Source organism: Neolamprologus brichardi, chromosome 3 (assembly GCF_056152115.1).
Source record: "Neolamprologus brichardi isolate AB-2024 chromosome 3, ASM5615211v1, whole genome shotgun sequence".
Lineage (NCBI taxonomy): Eukaryota > Metazoa > Chordata > Actinopteri > Cichliformes > Cichlidae > Neolamprologus > Neolamprologus brichardi.
In genome coordinates this window covers 7,059,901-7,083,365 of record NC_142106.1, presented here as the reverse complement: position 1 = coordinate 7,083,365, position 23,465 = coordinate 7,059,901, and the positions used below count along the sequence as shown (strand labels likewise).

General features: G+C 40.4%; 4 protein-coding genes across 4 annotated transcripts in view; 2 read left to right on the top strand and 2 right to left on the bottom strand.

The window, feature by feature from the left end:
* The window catches only part of LOC148103302 (polymeric immunoglobulin receptor-like), a 796,664-nt gene that overhangs the window by 453,920 nt on the left and 319,279 nt on the right, over positions 1–23,465 (top strand). The window lies entirely within an intron of this gene.
* The window catches only part of LOC118456030 (cell adhesion molecule DSCAM-like), a 533,233-nt gene that overhangs the window by 482,523 nt on the left and 27,245 nt on the right, over positions 1–23,465 (bottom strand). The window contains exon 4 of the mRNA XM_087831802.1: positions 2,384–2,567. Coding sequence (XP_087687928.1) covers positions 2,384–2,567 — 184 coding nt within the window. The remainder of the gene's footprint in view (positions 1–2,383; positions 2,568–23,465) is intronic.
* LOC148103318 (butyrophilin-like protein 2) lies at positions 8,380–9,123 on the top strand. Its single transcript, XM_087832178.1, has 2 exons — positions 8,380–8,526; positions 8,783–9,123. Exons 1-2 carry the CDS (start codon positions 8,466–8,468, stop codon positions 9,121–9,123), a joined length of 402 nt encoding a protein of 133 aa, XP_087688304.1. The 5' UTR covers positions 8,380–8,465.
* Positions 19,406–21,101, bottom strand: LOC148103317 (Fc receptor-like B). The gene is made up of 4 exons (XM_087839472.1): positions 21,020–21,101; positions 20,695–20,940; positions 20,499–20,608; positions 19,406–19,465 (listed from the first exon to the last, which is right to left on the bottom strand). Exons 1-4 carry the CDS (start codon positions 21,099–21,101, stop codon positions 19,406–19,408), a joined length of 498 nt encoding a protein of 165 aa, XP_087695598.1.

Genomic DNA, 23,465 nt, shown 5'->3' with positions numbered 1-23,465 from the left:
TTTAGAGGATCATCATTTAGCCTGGAGAAATAGTTTGTTGCTTTATAAGAAAGCCCTCCGCAAAGCCAGAACAGCTTACTACTCATCACTGATTGAAGAAAATAAGAACAACCCCAGGTTTCTCTTCAGCACTGTAGCCAGGCTGACAAAAAGTCAGAGCTCTGTTGAGCCAACCATCCCTTTAACGTTAACTAGTGATGACTTCATGAACTTCTTCACAAATAAAATTTTTATCATTAGAGAAAAAATGACCAATAATCATCCCACAGATGTAATATTATCTACAGCTACTCTTAGTACCATTGATGTTAAGTTAGACTCTTTTTCTCCAATCGATCTTTCTGAGTTAACTTCAATAATTACTTCCTCCAAACCATCAACGTGTCTTTTAGACCCCATTCCTACAAAACTGCTCAAAGAAGTCCTGCCATTGATTAATTCTTCGATCTTATATATGATCAACCTATCTCTAATAATCGGCTATGTACCACAGGCCTTCAAGGTGGCTGCAGTTAAACCTTTACTCAAAAAGCCATCTCTAGACCCAGCAGTCTTAGCTAATTATAGGCCAATCTCCAACCTTCCTTTCATATCAAAAATCCTTGAAAGAGTAGTTGTCAAACAGCTAACAGATCATCTGCAGAGGAATGGTTTATTTGAAGAGTTTCAGTCAGGTTTCAGAGCTCATCACAGCACAGAAACAGCTTTAGTGAAGGATCTTCATTCTCAATCATCCAGGAAAATAAATCTCCAAAAGTTGATTCTGTTCATCTGGACATAGCGTTTTTTGGGAGAAACGTTTCGTCACTCATCCAATTGACTTCTTCAGTCTCAGTTGACTGCAGGTTTCCCCAATCTTATAAACAGGACATTTGCATAATGACTGAAACTGAAAAGACCATCTCTGAATCGAGGAGGGGGCCTAAGGGTACATCTTTCGCCATCTTACAATGCTGTGATTGCAGCCATTCCCCTGCAATCACAATTCATTATTATCAGGATGTCCAAAAAACTCACTGAAAAGCCTTCAGTTAATCCAAAATGCTGCAGCAAGAGTACTGACAGGGACTAGAAAGAGAGAGCATATTTCTCCTGTTTTGGCTTCCTGTTAAATCCAGAATTGAATTCAAAATCCTGCTCCTCACATACAAGGTCTTAAATAATCAGGCCCCATCTTATCTTAATGACCTTGTAGTACCATATCACCCTATTAGAGCACTTCGCTCTCGCTCTGCAGGCCTACTTGTTGTTCCTAGAGTATTTAAAAGTAGAATGGGAGGGAGAGCCTTCAGTTTTCAGGCCCCTCTTCTGTGGAACCAGCTTCCAGTTTGGATTCGGGAGACAGACACTATCTCTACTTTCAAGATTAGGCTTAAAACTTTCCTTTTTGCTAAAGCATATAGTTAGGGCTGGACCAGGTGACCCTGAATCCTCCCTTAGTTATGCTGCAATAGATGTAGGCTGCCGGGGATTCCCATGATGCATTGAGTTTTTCCTTTCCAGTCACCTTTCTCACTCACTATGTATTAACAGACCTCTCTGTATTGAATCGTATCTGTTATTAACCTCTGTCTCTCTTCCACAGCATGTCTTTTATCCTGTCTTCCTTCTCTCACCCCAACCGGTCGCAGCAGATGGCCCCGCCCCTCCCTGAGCCTGGTTCTGCCGGAGGTTTCTTCCTGTTAAAAGGGAGTTTTTCCTTCCCACTGTCGCCAAAGTGCTGCTCATAGGGGGTCATATGATTGTTGGGTTTTTCTCTGTATCTATGAAGCGCCTTGAGGTGACTTTTGTTGTGATTTGGCGCTATATAAATAAAATTGAATTGAATTGAATTGCATTAAGGCTCCACGTCCACCTGCCAGAGCAGAATTGAACATATGCGTACCGAACCGAAAGCACTATATCGAACGGTTCAATATCAATAAGAGTATTGTTGCACCCCTAATATATAGATATATGTATAGATATATAAATATATGAAAAATTTACTAATTAACAGGTCTAACAGTTCCTTCGAGGTCAGAGGTCATGTTGGTTTCATCCAGCTGTTCTATATAATTTGACCTGTTTGGCGGCAGACTGTGGGAGCTCATTAAAACATGTCTGAGACTTTTGGAAGGTCAAATTCTCAAGTCTCTGAACCTGTGTTTGTTTATTATGAGGCTGAAACATCTGAACCTGCGATTCAGCGATAACAGCTCTGTCACACCACCTACCACCCACAAAGACAACAGCTGGAGAAACATCTGTCTACCTCTGATATCCACCAGCTCATCCATACAACAAACAACTAAAAAAAAAAAAAAAAACTACAACAAACAAACACCAACAACCAGGAAGCAGCTTCACCTCTGATCACACACACTCAACTCTACTCACTCACCTGGAGGAACAACAACACTCAGGTAGGTGCTGTTGATTGGAGTCATAGGTCCTCCGACTCGCTGGACAACATAACACTTGTATGTTCCAGTGTCATTAATCGTCACATTCTTCAGAATCAAAGACACGTCTCCATCCTTCATCTGTCTGTCCTGCAGATCCACCCGGTTCTTAAAAGATTGATGCTGGTTGGTTGGATCAAAGTGACCATCCCGGTACAAAAGCACATATTCATCTCTCAGGTCAGCTCTGCTCCACTCTACAACTATGATGTTGTTGTTTGCAGCTCGACATGTCAGAGTGACGTCCTGTCCAGACTCAGCTGTGATGATTTTCTGGTCTGAAAGTGGAAACAACACAGAGCAGAGAGGTTAAAGGTCAAAGTACAATTATGATCAGAATGATTGACTTTAAATATTTTGTTTATTTCCTTTGACATTTGAGTTTTTAGTCATGTTGGATTTAATGAACCTCTGAACATCCAGCAGGTCACCAGTGACCCACTGAGGGGGAATTTTAGCCTCATGCTAAACATGCAAAGTGTCAGAAACTACAAGATGTTAGCTTCCACAGAACAACAACATGTGCTGATAATAAGTGAACATAATGTGTGAGAGAAAGCAGCCTCTCATTATAAGACACTGTGAGTCTCTGCTGCCTTTATGGAGCTACAGCTGTTTGTATACACTGAACAAGAAGCTTTGTAGCTGCATACTGACTCCTGACACTACAACACATCACACTGACACACACATTACACTTCTTTGTCTCAGTCACAGCTGGATTACAGATGTTAAGTGTCCAGCCAGCCTCGTGTCTCCTTTACACACACAGACAAACTGAATGAATAGAATAATAATAAATAATAAAATAATTCTTTATTATTATTATTATTATTATTATTATTATTATTATTATTATTATTATTATTAACAACATGTAAACTAGTCGATACTGTTCTATTGTTGTCAGATAAACTCCGTTTAGTTTCTAACTGTGAACCTCACCTGCAGAGACGAACACGACGACGACAGCAAACAGCAAAGCGGAGCAGCGTGATGCAGTTACAGCAGACATTTCCGTGTCATTATTACTGACGATCCAGCGCTTCTTTGATTCGTTCTGAAGTCTAAATCTGTCGCTAATTTCAGCGAATAACTGAACCTGAGTTTAAAACCTGATGAGATTAAATTTAAAGATTAAATAAAGCTGAAAGTCTTGAGCAATTCACTCACAGTTCCGATTTAACTACTTTAACTTGTTCTTCTTCTAGTTTTTCATGGCGGTTGACAAATAACTTCATGTGACTTACCGCCACCTCCTGGACTGGAGTGTGGATCGAGTGGATATAGCTTTTTCGCCTATATTATCATTAAGTGTGGGTTTTGATTATTGATTTATCGATTAAAATCGATTCTGGCTTGGATAACGTGGTATGGATTCATTAAAATCCTGAATCTATTTTTATATAAATTTATTTCGCCCGAAATGCCACAATCTCAGGTTAAACCTCACAAAATGTCAACAACCACGAAACAGCTAAAAGACAAAGAAAAGTTATAAAGTTCTGATGTTTTGTCTTTACGCCCTTTTTGCGCTACATTCTGAAGCTGCAGGTTTTATCTCTCTGCAGCCCAAATTCTCATATAAACACCTGTTGCTCTGTATACTATAATAATATCCACCTGCCTCTTTTCCTTTAACCTCACCTTAATTATACTTTTAACCTTTATTGCATTTTTTATTCATATCTACATGACTTCCTCTTGTTGCAAACTAAATTTTGCAAACTTATCGGCCTTTTCATTTCCATCAACACCAATATTTGCTGGAATCCATAAAAATGTATTTCTATCCCTATGTTTGATTCTTTATTAAAGGAATTATATCAAAAACAACATCTTGTCTAGAATCCGAACACATATTGCATACACTCAATAGTCTGAGCAAATCAAATACTTACCTATTGGTGCCTCCTCCAGCAAGTTTAATGAGATTAAAATTGCTACAAGTTCTCCAGTAGAAACTGCCAAATCATTTAGCAATTCTTTAATTTATCACAAAACTTCTTTCTGGAATAACAAACACAACACCCACTTTTTTATCTAATAATTTCGATGCATCAATATATATTTTCACATGTTCTGAATACTATCCTTTATATGAGCATATACCTGGCTTTTATTCAGCCCTCTTCCCTTGTGTAGTAAATGAAAACCAGGAGCAGCCTCTTACAGACGAAGTTACAGGTCTGTGAGAGCCAAAAATCTTGCTTGTTTGTAGGTGACCAAATACTTATTTTACACCACAATTTGCAAATAAATTCTTTAAAAAAAAACAGATAATGTGATTTTCTGGATTTTTTTTTCTCATTTTGTCTCTCGGAGTTGATGTATACATATGATGAAAATTACAGGCCTCTCTCATCTTTTTAAGTGGGAGAACTTGCACTGACTAAACTTGCTGACTAAATACTTTTTTGCCCCACTGTAAAGCTTTAATGCTAATCTCTCTGTACCCCATTTGCTGCCTTTTAAACATCTTAAAATATCCAAAACCTTTTTGCATTTCTCTGTTATTTACTCAATATTAATTTTCCATGTAAACATTTATCAAACCAGATACCTAAACATTTAAAGCAATCAACTTTTTCTATTTTATTCCCAGATTAAACTGGAAAATGTAAAATAATCCATTTTGTTTCTGTAACAGAGACCAATCCTCCACTTTTTGTAGTTCTTGTTGTTTATTCATGCTTAACCTAATATTTCTTCCTCTCTTCTAAATGACTTCATCATCAGCAAACAGTGAAACCCCCCACTGATTGATCTATGTTATGTAATGCCTCATTTATCATTATGGAAAATAATATTGGACTAACTTCCTTGTGGAGTGCCATTCTGTACCTCATAACCTGTACTGAACTATTTTCCTATTTGTACAAAAAAAAATCTATTTAAAAATTCCAAATCCATTTTTAGATTTCTCCTTTCATACTGATTTGATGCAACTTGATCAGGTTCCTTATTCACTTGTTCCTGTCTTACTTCATGTTCTAGACACAATGCTGGATGTGCTGTGGTTCTTCCTTTCCTATTCACTTCACTTCCTTCCTCTCAGCATCTCAAACTGTGTTTAGGGTGGAGGTGGACCATCCAGTGTTATTGCTGATGAACTCAACAGCCATGTGTGTGCACCTCTGTAAAACAGAGGCATTCAGGCGTGTTAACACAGTAGGAAAGACATCAACAGTGATCTTAGAGAATATCCGTTGCCCAACAGTCTCAGAAAGGTTTTAACAGTATTGCTAAACAAACTTAAGTCCATCGTTGTACAGTGAAAGAGATTATCCACAGGTCAAAAACATTCGAGACAGGAGTGGACCTTCCCCTCAAGGTCAGACACAGATCCTTAAAAAGCCAGGTCTCTTGACCCAGCGCTCTTAGCTAATTAAGTGGAGATAGTGGCTCTGGGTGGAAGACAGCCACTAAACAAATGGAGAAGTTAGCAGAAGCCGTCTGTGTGACTGCATGGGGAAAAGTGGCTAAAACAGAGGGTAAAGACAGACAAAGGGAAGTTATAAAATGCTGAAAAATAGCCAGGGGAAAAGAGTATCATTAAGTAAAATTATTATGACAATTTTACAAAAATTCAAGAAAAATTCAAGAAGAACATGAGGAATTGATAAAAGACGTCATGGGAATATTTAAATTAGGAACAAAAGGAAAAGCAAAAAAGAAGGATAAAGAGGCGGCTAAATCGACAAACAGGGATGTCAAAACTGAGGAATGCAGTGACGTGAAGAGTGTGTGTGTGTCTGTAAGAATCGCTGTGTGTTTCTGTGTGTGTGTATGTGTGTGTGTATAACAGGGAGTGAGAGCGTTTGCAGGGAGCCTGAAGGAATTGGCTGATGTGGGTAGAATGAATGATGAAAGAGATGTGTTAAAATGTGGATAGATGAATCAGAATGAAAGTGTTAGTGAGCAGTGATGAAAATTATATTAAATTAATGTGTAATAAATAGTCTATTTCTACAGGTGACCACAGTCCTGGATCAAACTTCCTTGACAAGCACAGCGGCTGGAGCAAAAGGATAGATTAACATAATTGTAACCATAACCAGGCCATGTTTTGGCTGAAAATTTCACAGCTTCACCTTCACGTACATCTTATCCTGAGAAACAGGCCTTGAAGTTTGAAGACAAAATACGGCTTCAGAGTAACAGTATCCACTTAAAGACTCAGCTAGGGAACGGACAGCAGCGATGAGAGATAAAATGGAGAGAATGTTGTCTCCGGGAGTTTAGCTGATTTAGTGCGGCAAGGTATGGTGGGTGTGTTCCAGTTAAACAACACGGAGGCAGCTTCCAAGTTTAGGAGATTTATTCAGCTGTGGTCTGTAGTAACGATACATAAAGCAACCATCAGTACAGCACACATAAAACATTCAACATGCCCAGACATTATTCTAGCACAGAGATAGCACAAGGAACTGTATTCAACACTCACATCTATAACAACTTCAACAATTACACAAGATTTGCACAGCGCAAACACTATCTATAAACAAACCACAACACTTCAACCAAGCAAATAACGTGTAAACAGTGGGCTTTCTAACAAGAGAATTAGAGGAGACCATGGAGGAGAAATGAAGGCTATGGCTGCGAGGTGTCTCTGTCACTTGGTGTTCGCTCTCTCTCCGGTAGAGTATCACTTCCTGTTCCTGCTCAAACACAGTGGTGTTTTTGAGTAGCTTATCTGCTTTTAGATATATTCTTTTTTCATAGTATAATCTTCACGTGCTTAATCCGAAGGACACTTTCTGTGTACTCACTACCTAATTAATAACAGTATTCACTCACTGTGTCTTTACTGTTTCGCTAGCTTAGCTTAGCTCGTAGCCGACTCGCTAGCACCATGGCTGCTTCACCTGTCCCTCCTGCACTTTCCTGCTCATTGTGTCAGGTGTTTAGTTACTCCTCCTTTAGTAGGGATGTGCGATATTTTGGTATCGATCCGATACCAAGTAAATACAAGCCAGTATCACTGATACCAATACAGATACCGATACTTTTCAATAAATAAGGTGGTAAATAAGTAAATAAATAATAAATAATAATAAATAAGGTTCATCATTGAATAGGGCTTTGGAGCAGTGGACGTGGAAAGGATTTTGGCATGATGCGCCATTTTCCGGGGTCAAACAAAGCGCCAGCGAAAAAGGAGCGAAAGCACACAAAACAGCCATGGTTGACTAGAGACCGGCCCCCCAGGTATTATATGAAAAGCCATAAAGCCTTTGCATGAAAACAGACGCTGTTGTGACAGAGATGTACACTGTCTTGTTGGTATATGTATGATTTCTATACATTTTACGTCAGATAAAAACTTTGGTTGAAAGCTTCAGATAATTAATAAAAGCGAGACATTTTAAATGAGAATAAGAACGTATTTCTTTGTGCCCCCCTTTCCCTGTTAATGCCCTACCTGGCCCCCTGGCAAAACCTGGCCTCATGTCAAATGTGAACGCAGATTGAGTCTATGTTTGACGTTTGCTTTTATCTTCCTCTCAAACATTTAAACAGCAGCGAGTCTGCAGCTGAGGGAACACAAACTCAAACTGTCGGAACAGGTTTGCTCGTTTCTTGCATGTATTCATTTGGTGATTTATTAAATGTATAACTGTTATTGTAATCTGCTGCTGAGTCTCTTACGCTGATGAAAATGCAGAAAACACATATCATGAACACGAACACCTGTTCAACCAATCACTTTCATTCCACTTTGATCTGTTGCGTCCCACACTCCAGTCCAGAAGGTGGCAGTAAAGCATCTAAAGTTATTTGCCAACCGCCGTAAAAAGATTGAAGAAGACGACCTTACCCGAAGGACTCGGAACTTTGAGGAAACCGCTGGGAGACAGAATTCTCACTCAGGGACTTTCAGCTTTATTTAAACCTTAAATGTAATCTGCTGTGTTCAGGTTTAAACTCAGGTTCAGTTGTTCAGTGAAAATACCAACAGACTCAGACATTTAGAACAAACTAAGAGTCCGATGAGCAGAAACAGAGAACACGGACATGTCTGCTGTAACTGCGTCACTCTGCTCCACGCTGATGTTTGTCGTGTTCGTCTCTGCAGGTGAGATTTAACTGTTTTAAGCCCAAATATATCTGACTCTGACATAAAGATGATTAAATAGTATCAGCCTCTTTATATGTCAACAACATTTCGTAAAGAATTACTTTCATATGGATTCAGTTTGTCTGTGTGTGACGGAGACAAGAGGCTGAGTGGACACTTAACATCTGTGAGAGAGACAGAGACGGCTGCTGTAGACGTCAGCAGTTGTACTTTGACCTTTAACCTCTCTGCTCTGTGTCGTTTCCTCTTTCAGACCCGACAATCATCACAGCTGAGTCTGGACAGGACGTCACTCTGACATGTCGAGCTGCAAATAACAACATCATAGTTGTAAAGTGGAGCAGAGCTGACCTGAGAGATGAATATGTGCTTTTGTACCAAGATGGTCACTTTGTTCCAGACAATCAGCATCCATCTTTTAAGAACCGGGTGGATCTGCAGGACAGACAGATGAAGGATGGAGACGTGTCTTTGATTCTGAAGGACGTGACGATTAATGATTCTGGAACATACGAGTGTCGTGTCCTCATGAGTGAAACACGCTCATGGAAATCCATCAGCTTCATCAACCTAAATGTTGATCCAGGTGAGTGAGTAGAGTTGAGTGTGTGTGATCAGAGGTGAAGCTGCTTCCTGGTTGTTGATGTTTGTTTGTTGTATGGATGAGCTGGTGGATGTCAGAGGTAGACAGATGTTTCTCCAGCTGTTGTCTTTGTGGCTGATCAGAGGTGAAACCAATTGTTGTTGTTGTTGTTTTTGTTTGTTTTTTTCACTTGTGGATAACTGAGACTGAGATTAATGTCTGAGCGAGCTGTGTTACTCAGAGCTTTCTGTGTCAGACACTCTCTCTCTCTTTTTACCTGGTTAAATCACCATGGTAACTAATGTTAAATACCTGGTCAGGAGCAGGTCATGTTCAGAGATTTTGTTTAAAATCAGCTGTAAGTATTTTCACTGATTGTTGTATTTCTAGCATGTATTCAGTGTGATGTTGATTCTCTGCTGGGGGAAATGTTTTATATATGCCTCTCTAAAAGTTGATTCTGTTCATCTGAATGTAGCGTTTTCAGTGGGAGAAATGTCGTCACTCATCCAGGTGACTTCTTCAGTCTCAGCTGACTGCAGGTTTATAAACAACTTTATAAACAGTACATTTGCATAATGACAGAAACTAAAAGATTTTACCTTTCAGATGTCTCAAACATGTATTTAAATTTAACACTAACAGTGACCACCAGGAAATTAAATGGCATTTTTGTCCATAAATAGAAATCACCTTATTTGTCAGTGTATGCTCTGGCAGTATTGAAATAGTGGAAATGTCCCAAGGGGGCATTTATAATGACAAGATGGCTGCTGTAGTTATGTTTAGATCATGTGTTTCATGTTTTTAATGAAAAGCACAGAAAAATCCACCAGTATGTAAATTTTCAAACTTTCTACATATTGTGAAACTTCTATTTTTTGACCTAATCTACTAGACAAGGAAATGGATTCTGTTCTGTTCTTCACTCATCACCTACCTCACACCTCACACCTGTTTCTCACCTGCAGGTCAGACAGGAGGATCTGTTGGACTGATTTTTGGAGTGTCAGTTTCTGCTCTGCTTCTTTGTGCTGCTGTGATTGTTGTTGTTGTTGTTGTTGTTGGTGTTGTTGTTCAGTGCAAGATAAGAAAACTTAAGAATCCAAAAGCTAGGCTTAGTGTCGAGGTTGCTCAGCCTCTTATCTCTCCGTGGGAGGACAGTCACTCAGAATTTCTGAAGATGACTTAGAAATTAACTATTAATTAACATTCAGCAGACTTTCAGGTATATTTAACTTCAAGTTAAATGCATGTAAATTACATTTTACTTAAGCAGAATTTTTTTTGTGTTTCTTCTTTAACTGCAGCACAGTGTGAAAAAAACAAGTTTGTATAACAAGCTTGTTTTTGTTACTTTAAAGTAAATCCAGCTTATCAACTTGACTGCTCACAGGGATGCAAACGCTGTATGAAACTAAAGATTCATGTGAACTGTAGATGTTTCTCTCTGACTCTGAACTCTGAACCTCACCAGCTTCTATTCAGCTTGATGCAGGAAGATGAAGTGAACAATGTAAATGTCCTTAATGTGTCTTCATCTATATGTCTCATCTTTACATTTATACCTGTGTAATGTTTTTTATTATCAGTGTTTTTGTAACGTACAGAGGTTGAAGGTTGAAAGGTTTTCTTTAAGTTCTTGCAGTTATGAAATTATGATCTTTATCTGTTTTGTGAACGTATGATTGGCTGTTTCATGTGATGAACCAGAAATAAATGATTGCTGCAGATTTCAGGCCTGACACGTCTTCTTTTGACCTCCACATACACATCATGCTGCATTATACCAACATGCAAGTTGTTAGCTTGAGGATCACCTTGTAGCAAAAAAGCTATTTTATAACTGTACAGAAGGGTGTTCATCAGTTTAATGCTGGATTGTGCTGCTGCACTAATCCTCAGTCAGAAGCTGCACATGCACGAGAACGTTTGTTTTATATGCAATGTGAGCGTGCACGAGGAGCAGACATTAAATGTTGTTTTTACAGCTCCAAATGTCAACAACAGTCACCTCAAGGTGCTTTATATTGTAAGGTCGACTCTACAATAATACATGATGTGGTTTGTGAAGAAGAAACATAATTGGCCTAAAACACTCACATAACAATCTTCTCATGGAGTTTCATCACCCTGATTTTGTAAGCAAGTAAAAACTGCATTAAGGATTCTGAACAATTCCTAAATGCACCACAAGATGGCAGTCCAACACAAAGAACAGTTCACAATGTAACGCCTCTGTTTACCACAGCTACAAGAAGTTCAGACATGGAAATGAACAACTAACCCCTGAACAAGTGCAGACACTATCAAGCCGACTACTGAGCCACGGTTACATTTTGAGAAGAAGAAAAAACTCAAAGGATCGATTACTCTAACCTGTTGTACCACTGATCATATTGATATCTTAACCTGTAACCAGTGATGTCCTTGCATCCATTTTGTTGTAGTTTTTGATACACAAATTTACATCAGTTTGTTCTGAACAAAGTTTACATCTGTTCAAAGTTTGGATGCCGATGATAATGTGGTGATTCTGTGCTATAATATATATAATTACTTCTGTGTTGCCAAATCCAGTTGACAAGAATATTATATTAGGTTATCTAATGTTGGCATAAAGCACAGCAAACCAGTGTGCAAAGCTATGAGTTTCCTTTACCAAAAAACAAAACTATTTTCTGAATCATTTCTTGTTAAATTGTCCACTTTAATTTAGAAGGATTTGAGTCTTATAAATAAATTGGTTATTTGCTGGTTCATCCATTAAGCTTGGTGCCTTTTTATGCTTGAAAGATTCATATGTCAGTGTTTTTAACAACACTAAAAATGTCTTTTACACAAAGGACAAAGGCACACAGCGTTACAGACATTGAACACTTTATTTACACGGTTTATTCACTTTTATGTTTGTGCAGCACGTCTCTCTCTCTCTCTCCCCCCAAAGCTCCCGGCATCCTGTTCAAATAGGGAAGACATGATTAGATGAAGGAGGACAGGCGTCAGCATCTCCTGACACCACACCCTGAACCCACTGGTTGGTTTGCAGCTCAGGAAATGGACGTAGCTGACTGATATAAATATTAAGTATGATCAACTGTTACTTGAGAGCAGGAGAAGCATGAAAGGAGTGTTGAGCCAAAAAGGGGATTTGCTTAAAAATTACTGTGAGAATTTAAACTGTTGTAAATGACTTTTGGGGCAATAGTCTCTAAAAATAAGACAAACATTTTTCTCACGGATGATATCCATATATGGATGAAGAGAGGCCACTCAATGAGAAAATAATTCACTGGAATTAAAAATTTATTGTGTGGACTAAATCAGATTAAGAGAAGAATTTTCTGGGGCTATGTATTTTTTTTACTGCTTCACTTTTATGCTCTATTTTATCACTATTCAATAACATAACATAACGGTCTGGTGAACTGTGGCACTCACTGTCCCTCAAATACTCCATGCCTGACGAGTCAATCCATAGTTTTTAGCCACTCGTTACCGTAAAATGTTACTCCATCATGACATGTGGTAGTACTGCAGGACAAAAGTGTTGTTTTTTTTTAAACCTGACTTGATCCATGACTACTCAGATCATCTGTCCAGGAAAAAGGAAGATGTGAAAAGAGACTATCAATTTTGGGGACTTGTGATCATTATTCTGCCCCAACAGCTATAATGTTCGCAATGTCTCTCCGAGAGCTACATGTCTGTATGTATCTTGTGGAAAATTGCACCACTTACACTACTGCCAGTATGCTGGCTTTTAAATTACAGACAGCTACATTTATTTCCAATCCAGATGGGTAAATGATATGATTGTGCAAGAGGTGAAGAACAAGAAATTGGTCATTGTTAAAGCTTCGGTAAGTGCTACGGACCGTCTATCACATGTAAATCTTACGTTTTGTTGACTTCAGCGTTTTCAGTGTAGGACCAGAAAAGTTCCGGTAGTATTATTTTGTCACATTAACGTTGTGTCATAACAATGAAGCGGGTCAAGTGTTTTTCCAGTGTTGAGTACATTCCCACAGTTTATATGAGCTGCCACTGACAGGCTGGGGCGATGTGGAGAAGCAGGGACTGGTGTGATTAGGCCTGTAAGGCAGAGTCAGGAGAGCTGTGCTCACATGTTGGTGCCATCCTCTATTTCAGGTGGAAACCAGAGGTGAAACTGGTCCTGCAGCTCTGCTTACAATTAAGGGAAGAGAAAGGAATCATAACACACAAAAAACAAAGAAGGACAATATTTCTCTGAAAATGGTCAGGTACAAAGACTGCACAGAAAGTGAGTGAAAGAAACAGCTGCTGTCCAAAGAAAAACATTGAAACAAGTATTGCTCAAGAGTGTGTTAAAAATTACAACAAAGTCTGACTCTGTGGAAGCAAAGCTCAAGACTTTACACAATATTGTACATATTCAATTTTTATCTATGTGAAAGACCCAAATTCCTCTACTTCTTAAAATCCCATTAGAGGGATAACAAGGAAAATAACATTAAAACTTAGATCTTTCAGTTTCCTGTGGGGCTGAAATAAAAGCTCAACACACTCCTCCAGACTTCATCGCTGATCTGGTGGCCGTTGTCATTTTTAAAGCAGCTGATCTGCTGTAACACCAAGTTTCACCAGGAGATGGCAGCAGACTTTCATTAAACTTCACTGAGAAGTTTAATAGGAATAAGACTCGGTGCTTGTTCAGGGTGTGTGATCAAGAGGGAAGTCCAGTCTGAGTCACATATTTATAAGTTTATCAGGAAACAAAAACACACAGATCACAAACTACTGAGTAAGACAGGACAGGACACCTCCTGACAGTCAAGGTTTATTTCCTCTTTGTTCAATGAAAGCATAACTGTAACATGTAATGAAACATATCCTTGATTTTTTCCTAAAGCACATTTTAACTTGTTTTAATTGCTTTCAATTCGCAAAATAAAAATTCTTGACACGTCCTGTACTGAAGCTTGCCTGTGCAGTTTAAAGACACTGAATGATGCTCCTGCTGTTTTTAGTCTGTAGTTGAGGTTTAATGTTCACTGTTTTCTGCACTGCAGAGATGTGTTTCCATTAGCCACAACCAAACTAGAACAAGTCAAAATTTCCAACTGACACCAACAGAACCACACGAGGAAAACGTATAACTGACGACATACAACAACTGCATGCCAATAAATTATTAACTGACCTCCAGTAAGCAGTTCTGGGTCATCAGAGTAAAAATCAGTGATAAAAAGTCTTAAACCTTATAAAAATCTCTGTAACATGTGGATGTCCTCTGGTCTGAGGTGCTGAGGGGACCAGTTAGAGACCAGCAGCTGGACGTCAGTGGTTGGACTGGTGGACTACTTCAGTGAAGAGTAGACGACGTCTGGCTCTGGTTTAAACTCTGAACACAAACACACACAAACAACAGGAAACATGATTACAAGCTTTGTAGTTCAAACAAGACCTCCAATCTCCACCTCTCTGCATCACACACAGTCCCAGTTCAGACTTTACTGGGAACCAGCTCAGATACAAATCACAGAGCTTCCATACTGCTCACACTTTAACTGCTTCTTCAAACCTGGAGCCCACAGATCTGTGCTGAACTTTAACTTTGATCACATGATTTCTTCTAGTGTGGGTTTAGTGTTTCTTTCTCTCAGCTTCAGTTCTTACTTTGAGTTTGTCATTAGTTCCCTCTGTGTTCCCTGTCTGTCCTCCCTCTGCCTCGTCTCAGTTCCCTGTTTTGCTTTATTCATGTGTCACCATTTCTGGTTTCAGTTTGAGTTGTTCCTCATTTGGATGAATGACTTCAGATCACTTTTGGATTTTGGATTACTTGCACATTAATTGATAATAAAATTCTAAAATAATTGGAAAACTGTGGCCATGTTTACAATGAACATCCACCACTGGAATATGGGATATATGACAGGAAATTAGGAAACACAGAACAGTTCCACTTTACCAGTAGAAACAAGCATTTTCTTTGCATATATCAGACTGAAACTAGGCAGCTACTGGGCTCTGTTTCCACTATGTTGCCCACCAGTTCACCCTCATCTTCACCAGAATCTTCAAGCTCTCACTGGATCAAGCAGCCATCCCATCAGCCACAATCATCCCAGTGCCGAAGAAGTCTCCCATCACCAGCCTGAATGATTACCACCGTGTGGCCCTCACGCCGGTAATCATGAAATGCTTTGAGAGACTAGTCCTTCAGCACATCAAGGATTACCTCCCCCCAGAATTTGACCCCTACCAGTTGGCATACTGCACAAACATCCACAGAAGACGCCATCGCCACAGCCCTCCACTCTGTACTGAGTCACCTAGAACAGCAGCAAAGCTACGTCCAAATGCTCTTTGTGGACTACAGCTTAGCCTTCAACACAATCATCCCGGACATCCTCATCACCAAACTGGTCATTGTTGGTCTCCCTCCTCTCACATGTGCCTGGATAAAGGCCTTTCTCACAAACCGGCCCCAGACTGTGAGGCTCCGCCCTCATCTCCACCCCACTCCCGCACTGAGCACCGGCTCCACACAGGGCTGTGTGCTGAGCCCCCTCCTGTATTCTCTCTACATCCACGACTGCAGTTTGACCCACAACAACAATCTTATCATCAAGTTTGCTGATGACACCACAGTAATAATAATAATAATAATAATAATAATAATAATGGATTGCATTTATACAGCGCTTGAGAGACCCTCAAAGCACTTTACAATTCCACTATTCATTCACTCTCGCATTCACACACTGGTGGAGGCAGCTACAGTTGTAGCCACAGCTGCCCTGGGGCAGACTGACAGAAGCGAGGCTGCTATATCGCGCCATCGGCCCCTCTGGCCAACACCAGTAGGCGGTAGGTGAAGTGTCTTGCCCAAGGACACAATAACCGAGACTGTCCGAGCCGGGGCTCAAACCGGCAACCTTCCGATTACAAGACGAACTCCCAACTCTTGAGCCACGATCGCCCAGCACAGTAGTCGGACTCATCTCAAAGGGAGACGAGGAAGACTACAGAGAGGAAGTCCTGAAGCTGGCAGCCTGGTGTTCAGAAAACAACCTGGCACTGAACACTGAAAAAACAAAAGAGGTTGCTGTCGACTTCAGGAGGCACAGCACTGACTTGGTCCCCCTTTACATCAACAGGGAGTGTGTGGAGAGGGTCCACACCTTCCGGTTCCTTGGTGTCCTCATCTCTGCTGACATCTCCTGGACAGACAACATCTCAGCGGTCGTCAAGAAGCCCCAACAGCAGCTGCACTTCCTGAAGGTCCTCAGGAAGTACAAGCTGGACTCCAACCTACTGCTGACCTTCTACCACTCGTCCATTGAGAGCCTGCTAACCTACTGCATCACAGTATAGTAATGCAGCTGCACTAAGGCAGACAGAGCGAGGCTTCAGAGTGTGGTCAAGACAGCACAAAAGATCATCGGCTGCCCTTTCCCGTCCCTGATGGACATTTATTCCTCCCGCTGCCTCAGCAGAGCAGCAAACATCATCAAGGACAGCTCCACCCTGGTTTCAACATGTTCAGCCTGCTACAGGTGCATCAGCACAAAGACCGACAGACTCAAAAACAGTTTCTTCCCTAAAGCCATATCCGCCATGAACTCACACATGCACTGATAACACAGCCCCCCCCCCCCCCCCCCCATTTTTTTTCCCATTTCCTCTATAGTGGTACAATGGTGGTTCACTGTGCAATACAAAATTCTATGTGCAATAACCCAACAGTATAAACATGATACTATTAATTACATATTATTTTTCAAAACTGGCTTGTATATTTGTACATTTTACATATAATGTTTTTCCTCTGTTAATACTGTCCATATGTATATAGTGTTGCAGAACTCTCCCCCCAGCATGTTTGCACTGAGTAGGAGATGCTCTGTATCTGATTGTACAACAGTATAGTGACAATGAAGGCATTCTATTCTATTCTATGTATATGTCTGACTTGTTTTCACCTATTCTGACAACTTACATTTATTAGAAAAAGAATTTTAACATTACATTTGATGGTACATACAATGTACTTTATCCTAGTCATAGAAAAACATAATATCAGAGTTGTATTCTTAGGCAAATCTATGACCAATCATACATTCTGCTGCACATATTAAAAAATATGCCATCTTTTTTCTGAGTCATGGTGTGGTTTTGGTTAGCTAAGCATGATGACAGGAAACAGGGTGAGCAGCTAGCTTGTCTCTGTCCAAAGATAAAGAGCAGCTGTACCTGGGCCTCCTTGTTCTGGTGGGTTTTTTGTCCATAACTAACGTCTTCGGTTCTCACTGCTGAGTAGACCACAGCTGAATCAGTCTCTACAAAATAAAACAGATGCAGATACAACAATGACATCACTGTTATTCCTCCACAGCTTTGGCAAAACATTTTTGTTATTTGTAATTTTGCATTATGAAAAGATTAAGTGATAACTTTTATAAACTGCAGCAGCTTTTCACAGGTTTCTTATTTTTGCACCTGTGCTGTGAAACACAGAGTTAATACACATGAAACTGGGGTTCGGGGTGTTTATGTGAAAAAGAAAGCGGACAAAGACAACGGTGACATTATCTGTCAACGCAGACTCACACACTTCACCACAGAGCACAAAGCAAACATGTTCTCACAACAGAAACACGGATATTAACCAGAACAGGACACAGTGGGGGTGAAAAGCCTTGTAAATGTAACTTCATGAAAAGGTTGAATGTATGTGGTTAGGACATCATAGAAACTTACAAATTATTAACTTTATAAAAGTGAACATTCAAAATTTAAGTAAAGAGACTAAGATAGAATTTAAATAATGGAATTGCATACATAAAAAAGGCAAAGTGTAAATATAAAGCAAAAAAAAAGGGAGAACATTGATTTTTGCACAGCTCAACGGATCTATCAAAGTCCCTCCTGTTTCAAAAAGTCCACAATAAAAACATTCCCATGAAACTCTCTAACCCTGGGTTAAATGACTACAGACCTGTTGATGTCTATAGTCCAGTGACCACAGACCACTTCTCAGTACTTATGCTTTCTGGCTGATGTTTTGTTCACTTTTAAATGCTGGAGTTGATTTCACACTAGTGATAGCATGAGACGGAGGTTCACATTGAGCACATGTGACAGATGTGACAGAGTCTGGAGATGCCGTGGAGAATGTTGTGCTGTCTGCAACATCCTCCAGCATGACCGGTTTGGCAGTGGGTCAGTAATGGTGTTGGGTGGCATTTCTTTGGGTTTCTTGTCTTTCTTAGATTTCTGCTGCCTGAGGTATTCACTGAGCATGCGATTGGTTTGGGCCATCTTCCTCATGTATTTATGGATGTTCATTTTCTCATCCTGGACTGTGGTACTGACACTCACTAGTCCCCGGCCTCCTTCCTTCCACTTAGCATGCAGCCTCAGGGGGGACTTGAGGTGAAACCCTCCATGCATGGTCAGGAGCTTCCTTGTCTTGATGTCAGTGTAGTTTAATTTATTTATTTAGGACAGTGCATGTTAATGAACATAAATGTAAAAAAATTACATGAATGTAAACATACCAGATTATAGCCAAGGGCTAATTTCCATCTGTTGTCCATAAACATAAAAAATAGACATAATAATTCATAAAAAATTCATAATTTATTCATAATAAAAACTCCATCACCAAACTCACACATACACAGTGGCTTCTATCTCCTCCTGGAGATGTGTTGCACTGTGTGAGAAGCTTCCCCCACCATCCCACCACAAAACTGTGCACATTTCAGAGTGGCCTTTTAATGTGGGCCGTTTTGCAGTGACCTCCAAATTGGGTGAGTGGCTTCAGCAGATTCTAGAAACAACAGTGTTTTCTGTTGTCTATTATGTATTTGAAGAAATAGCCAGAGCCCAATTTCTTGTATGTGTACACATACTTGGTCAGTAATGATTCCATTGAACTGAATTCAGTCTGAATCTGATAGTATTAATTACATTAAATACAATCTTGACTTGTTGGTCTGTGTGCAGAGTTTCCAAATGATGTCTCCGTGTTGCTTTCTGTGTTTAAAAATGAACAGCTCTGTGTTGAAACAGCTGCAGCTGAAGTGTTTTCTTTCTATCAGAAACAGGATGCTGGACGACTGCAGAGCTGTTAGCTTCAGTTAACCACAGACCACAAACACACAGTCCAGCTCACAGTGAACAACACTCAGTAAGAACAGCGTAAAAGACACATGGTTACATCGGACTAAGGTTTTAGGGTGGGGGTGATATGTTCCCAGAGCTTAGTGCCCTGTTAAAAGCCTGGCAGCTGAGATCATGTCATTCCCTCTGTAGTGTCTGGCAGGTGTTCCAGTAGACATCAACAACATCACCATAAACCTAAAGGGAACAACTTATGACAACTGGCATCACACCTTGAGGAGGAGGCCTCAAGGTGTGATGAGCCTATCATCACTCAAGTCCACTTCTGTTAGAAGAAATAGTTAGTACTATAATAATAGCAGCGTCTTCGTGGTTCCCATTTGCCTGTGGGATTCCCAGAACAGCTTTTCCCCCCACCTAATGAAAATCTCTTAACTTCACTCACTGACTCTGTGGCAGTGACTCTTGTCTATGCCGTTGTTTGTTGACCCCGGCTGGATTACTGCAATTGGGTCCTGTTCAGGATTTCCAGTGAAGCCCTGGATATACTCCAAAATGTCCCAAACCAAACTCAGTCAACAGGCTTTAACCTCCTAAGACCCGAACACTTCCACGGCATGCACTTTTAATTTCTCTTTGATATTTGGGCTGATTGGGGCCCAATGAATGTAAAAACAAAGAATTACCAGATTTTTTTTACTTTATTTTTGTTTTTATGAAAAATAAGAGACAAATATGAGGATATTACTTTAAAAATTTTGATAGAACTGTAGCAGTATAATGTCCTTGTACGTGGATATCAGGCCCTTGTAGAGCAGAATTGAGTATTTTGGTCTAAATAACCCAAAATGTGATGTCCACATATGTGGACGCCATGTACAAGGAGGTTAAATAGGTATTAAGGGTGAATGAAGAAGAATGAATTGAAATATTACCTCTGCCGTCTCTGATTGGCTGCTGATGATTTGATGTTTTGATGTAACTGTACATGACATGAGTGATGATGTCATCTTCATCTCGATCTGCTAAAATGATCCAAAATGAACAAGAAAATAAATTAAATATCTAAACACTTACATTTATGAAAGTTTTTAATGTAATCAGAATGAGATTGAACTTTATTCTATCAAACAAACTCAGACATGAAAGATCAGGAAGTCTGAGTCTCACCTTCAGGTTTCCTGTGAACACATCGTCTCACCAGCAGAACCAGTAACACCAGTAGAACCACAACACAGACTGATCCAACACATGACAACACAGAGAGAACAGGAGGAGAGAGTGGTGGACGAGGAGTGATGGAGGTGGACCGAGGAGGAAAGGTTGATGTAGATGGAGGGTTAGAGGTGGATGTAGGTGGAGGTGTGGTGGTGTGTTCCCCTAAAATAAAGCAAACACAGTCATGAAGTTGTCGTCACATTGTGAATGTTGAAAGCTGCAGAAACACAGACAGGTGAGTGTGTCACCTGTGACAGTGATCCAGCTGGATGGAGACTCTCCATGACCGCTGATGTCACACTTGTAGAGGCCTTCATCAGACCTGGAAACATGCTGGATGGTCATGTGACCTGTAGACTGCTTCCTGATGAGGGAGCCATCTTTATAGAAAGCAGCTGGGAGGTTGGAGGGAGTGGTCTTTGTTTTACAGAGCAGAGTGACGTCATCTCCCTCCATCACAGGGAGGACAGGACTCTGCAGGATCACTGATCCACCTCAACACAGAGACAAACTACAGCATTTCATCCATTTACACACAGCTTCATCAACACTAACTCCACACACTCAGCTTACCAGTGACTGTCAGGTTAACCATGTTACTGATGGGACCCTCTCTGGACTCACACCAGTAAACTCCACTGTCCCATGAGTACATGTAACCGATGCTACATGAAGAACCACCTAATCTTCCCCACCCATCTCCACACTGAGTCCTCTGTTGTTTGCTTGTGTTTCTCCTCAGAGTCCATCCAGCAGAGCTGTCGTCCTCCTCACAGCTCAGAGACACAAAGTCTCCTTCAAAGAACTGAGAGCTGCTGGGACTCACAGTCAGACGAGCTGTGAGGGTTACAATGGAAAACTGATGATCTGTTAGACTTTACATTGTGAAACATGAACCCCATCAGGTCATGTCAGTGAGCGTTTCTCAGGTTTAAACTGTGACAGAAGAAGGTTACTGACCTTGGTTTGTTGTGCTGCTCAGCAGTGAGATCAGAACTAAAGAGAAATGACACTCAGGTTGATTTGAGGTGAACATAAAGAACAACTCCACACAAACAGCTGACAAACACACAAACCTGTCTCTCTCTGATATATCTGCTCATTTTCTATTTGATGTTGTTTCATGTTTCAGACATGTTTCAAACATGTTTCAGTAAAGTTTGTACATAAAAAGAATAAACACAAAAACATCAACATCCAGCTGAGGAACTTTGGCTCAACGTAGAGGGGAAGTGGGCACAGTATAAATGTCACAGGTCATCAGTAAATGCAGAGTTAACACAGAGAAATAAAAAAATACTTTCACTCAGCAAGTTAGAATCCCAAAACCTTGAATGTGTCCTGAACTTGTTTTAAGCACATTTTACACGACACTTAATGATTCCCAGCACTTAAAGGGACCATTGTTATTAGGTGCACTAACTGGGGACATACAAAAAAATATCCACTTCTTTTAAATAACACAGTAAAGTCATGTGTCCACTGTGCAGCTGTGTTGATATGATGAGTGAATGATTTGATCTTTTCACTGCCTGCTGTGTTTCCTCGACTCCTGAGCAAAGATAAAGAGTCAGTTCAGACCTGCAGTTGGTCCTCGTGGTGTTTTGAACTTGAATTCAGCCTGATTTGTTTTTCATGTCTTCTCCTCCATCATCAGTTATCAGGAGAGCAGACAGTCAAAGTACAAGAATTCAAACAAACACAGAGATTCTACTTACAGAGCAGACACAGCACAGATGTTTCCTTCATCGTCCTTCTCACTCATTTGAGCTTTTTTTCATTTCTCTCACTGACACCAAGTAAAGCCCGCCCTCTTCCTCTGAGTCTGTGGTTTTTATGCTCTTGGGTAGAAGTTGTTTTTTGTTTTTTGTTTTCAAATTAAACCTTTAAGGACCCTCAAGGAGGAGCTTGAATCAAAACCCTGTTGCTGAAAGCTGGTTTAACATAATTTCTGAAAAGATCAGAGATATCAAATCTCCTCTGGTGGCATTGAGCTGCAGTTTGGATAATGAACTAATTTATTTCCATTTAGCGGACATCACTCCTGGCATACAGCCTGTCCATTTAGAATAGAATAGAATAGAATAGAATAGAATAATCATTTAATTGTCCCACAAGGGGAAATTTGGTTGTAACAGCAGCCAGAAAGACAAATATACAACATACAGTACACAGAACACAGAAGAGAAACATTTTTTTCTTACATATTTACATCAAGGACAATGGTTACTATAAACAGAGTACTGTACAGTTATTAAATAAAATAAAATAAACTACAGATAAGAGGCAAACCCAGGTTGTTGTGTGAATCGGTTGATTAAATTATTGCGCTTACAGCCCAGATGTAAACATCTGTGTTTGTTGGGAGCAGGTTTGATTGTACTGTCTGACAGCTGCAGGGAGGAAGGACCTGCGGAAACGCTCCTTCATGCTCAGTCTGGTCTTGTAGTTTCGAGTGACTGTTCTGTTTACCAGTAGCTGCTCCATTGCTCCTCTGGTGTCTCTGCTAAATCCTTTCCGGGCCCTGCTCATGAATTGAATCATATGCCTGACAGTAGTTTCCATGTTGTGTTGAGGCAGGTTTTAGTTGGTAGCTGGATGGGACTGGTCTCTGACAGCACACTGATGGCACTCCATGAGTGTCTAGCAGCACAAATAACCCTGCTGCTAATTGTCCAGACATTCCTGATGCCTAAGGATGTCCAGAATCAGGAATGTCCTGCAATACTCACCAGCCACTGAGTATTATAGGGTGCATCCTCCTCTATTCTCTTCCAGTATGGCTCCATCTCCTAGCTTGGTGGGGCTGTTCCCATGTTGTTCCCCTGCCACTAAGAGTACAGTGTGTATGTGGAGAACAGCTGGTTTATTCTCCTGGTTTCTATCTCTGTGGTATACCTCTTGGCGACTGGCCAAGGCTGTGAGTAACAGTTTTCAAGGCCTCGGGAATGGGCAACTTGCTGTACTTCTTCACACCTTTCTGCAGCTCTGATAGTTGTCTAACTTCCCTCCCTGCTAC

Excerpts from the sequence above, each read along its gene's own strand:
- LOC148103317 (XM_087839472.1), bottom strand. The coding sequence starts at position 21,101 with ATGTACTCATGGGACAGTGGAGTTTACTGGTGTGAGTCCAGAGAGGGT. Across the intron at positions 20,941-21,019 it reads GGTTAACCTGACAGTCACTG|GTGGATCAGTGATCCTGCAG; the intron begins GTAAGCTGAGTG and ends CTCTGTGTTGAG. Across the intron at positions 19,466-20,498 it reads GTCCACCACTCTCTCCTCCT|GTTTATGGTGATGTTGTTGA; the intron begins GTTCTCTCTGTG and ends TGTTCCCTTTAG.
- LOC148103318 (XM_087832178.1), top strand. The coding sequence starts at position 8,466 with ATGTCTGCTGTAACTGCGTCACTCTGCTCCACGCTGATGTTTGTCGTG. Across the intron at positions 8,527-8,782 it reads TGTCGTGTTCGTCTCTGCAG|ACCCGACAATCATCACAGCT; the intron begins GTGAGATTTAAC and ends TTCCTCTTTCAG.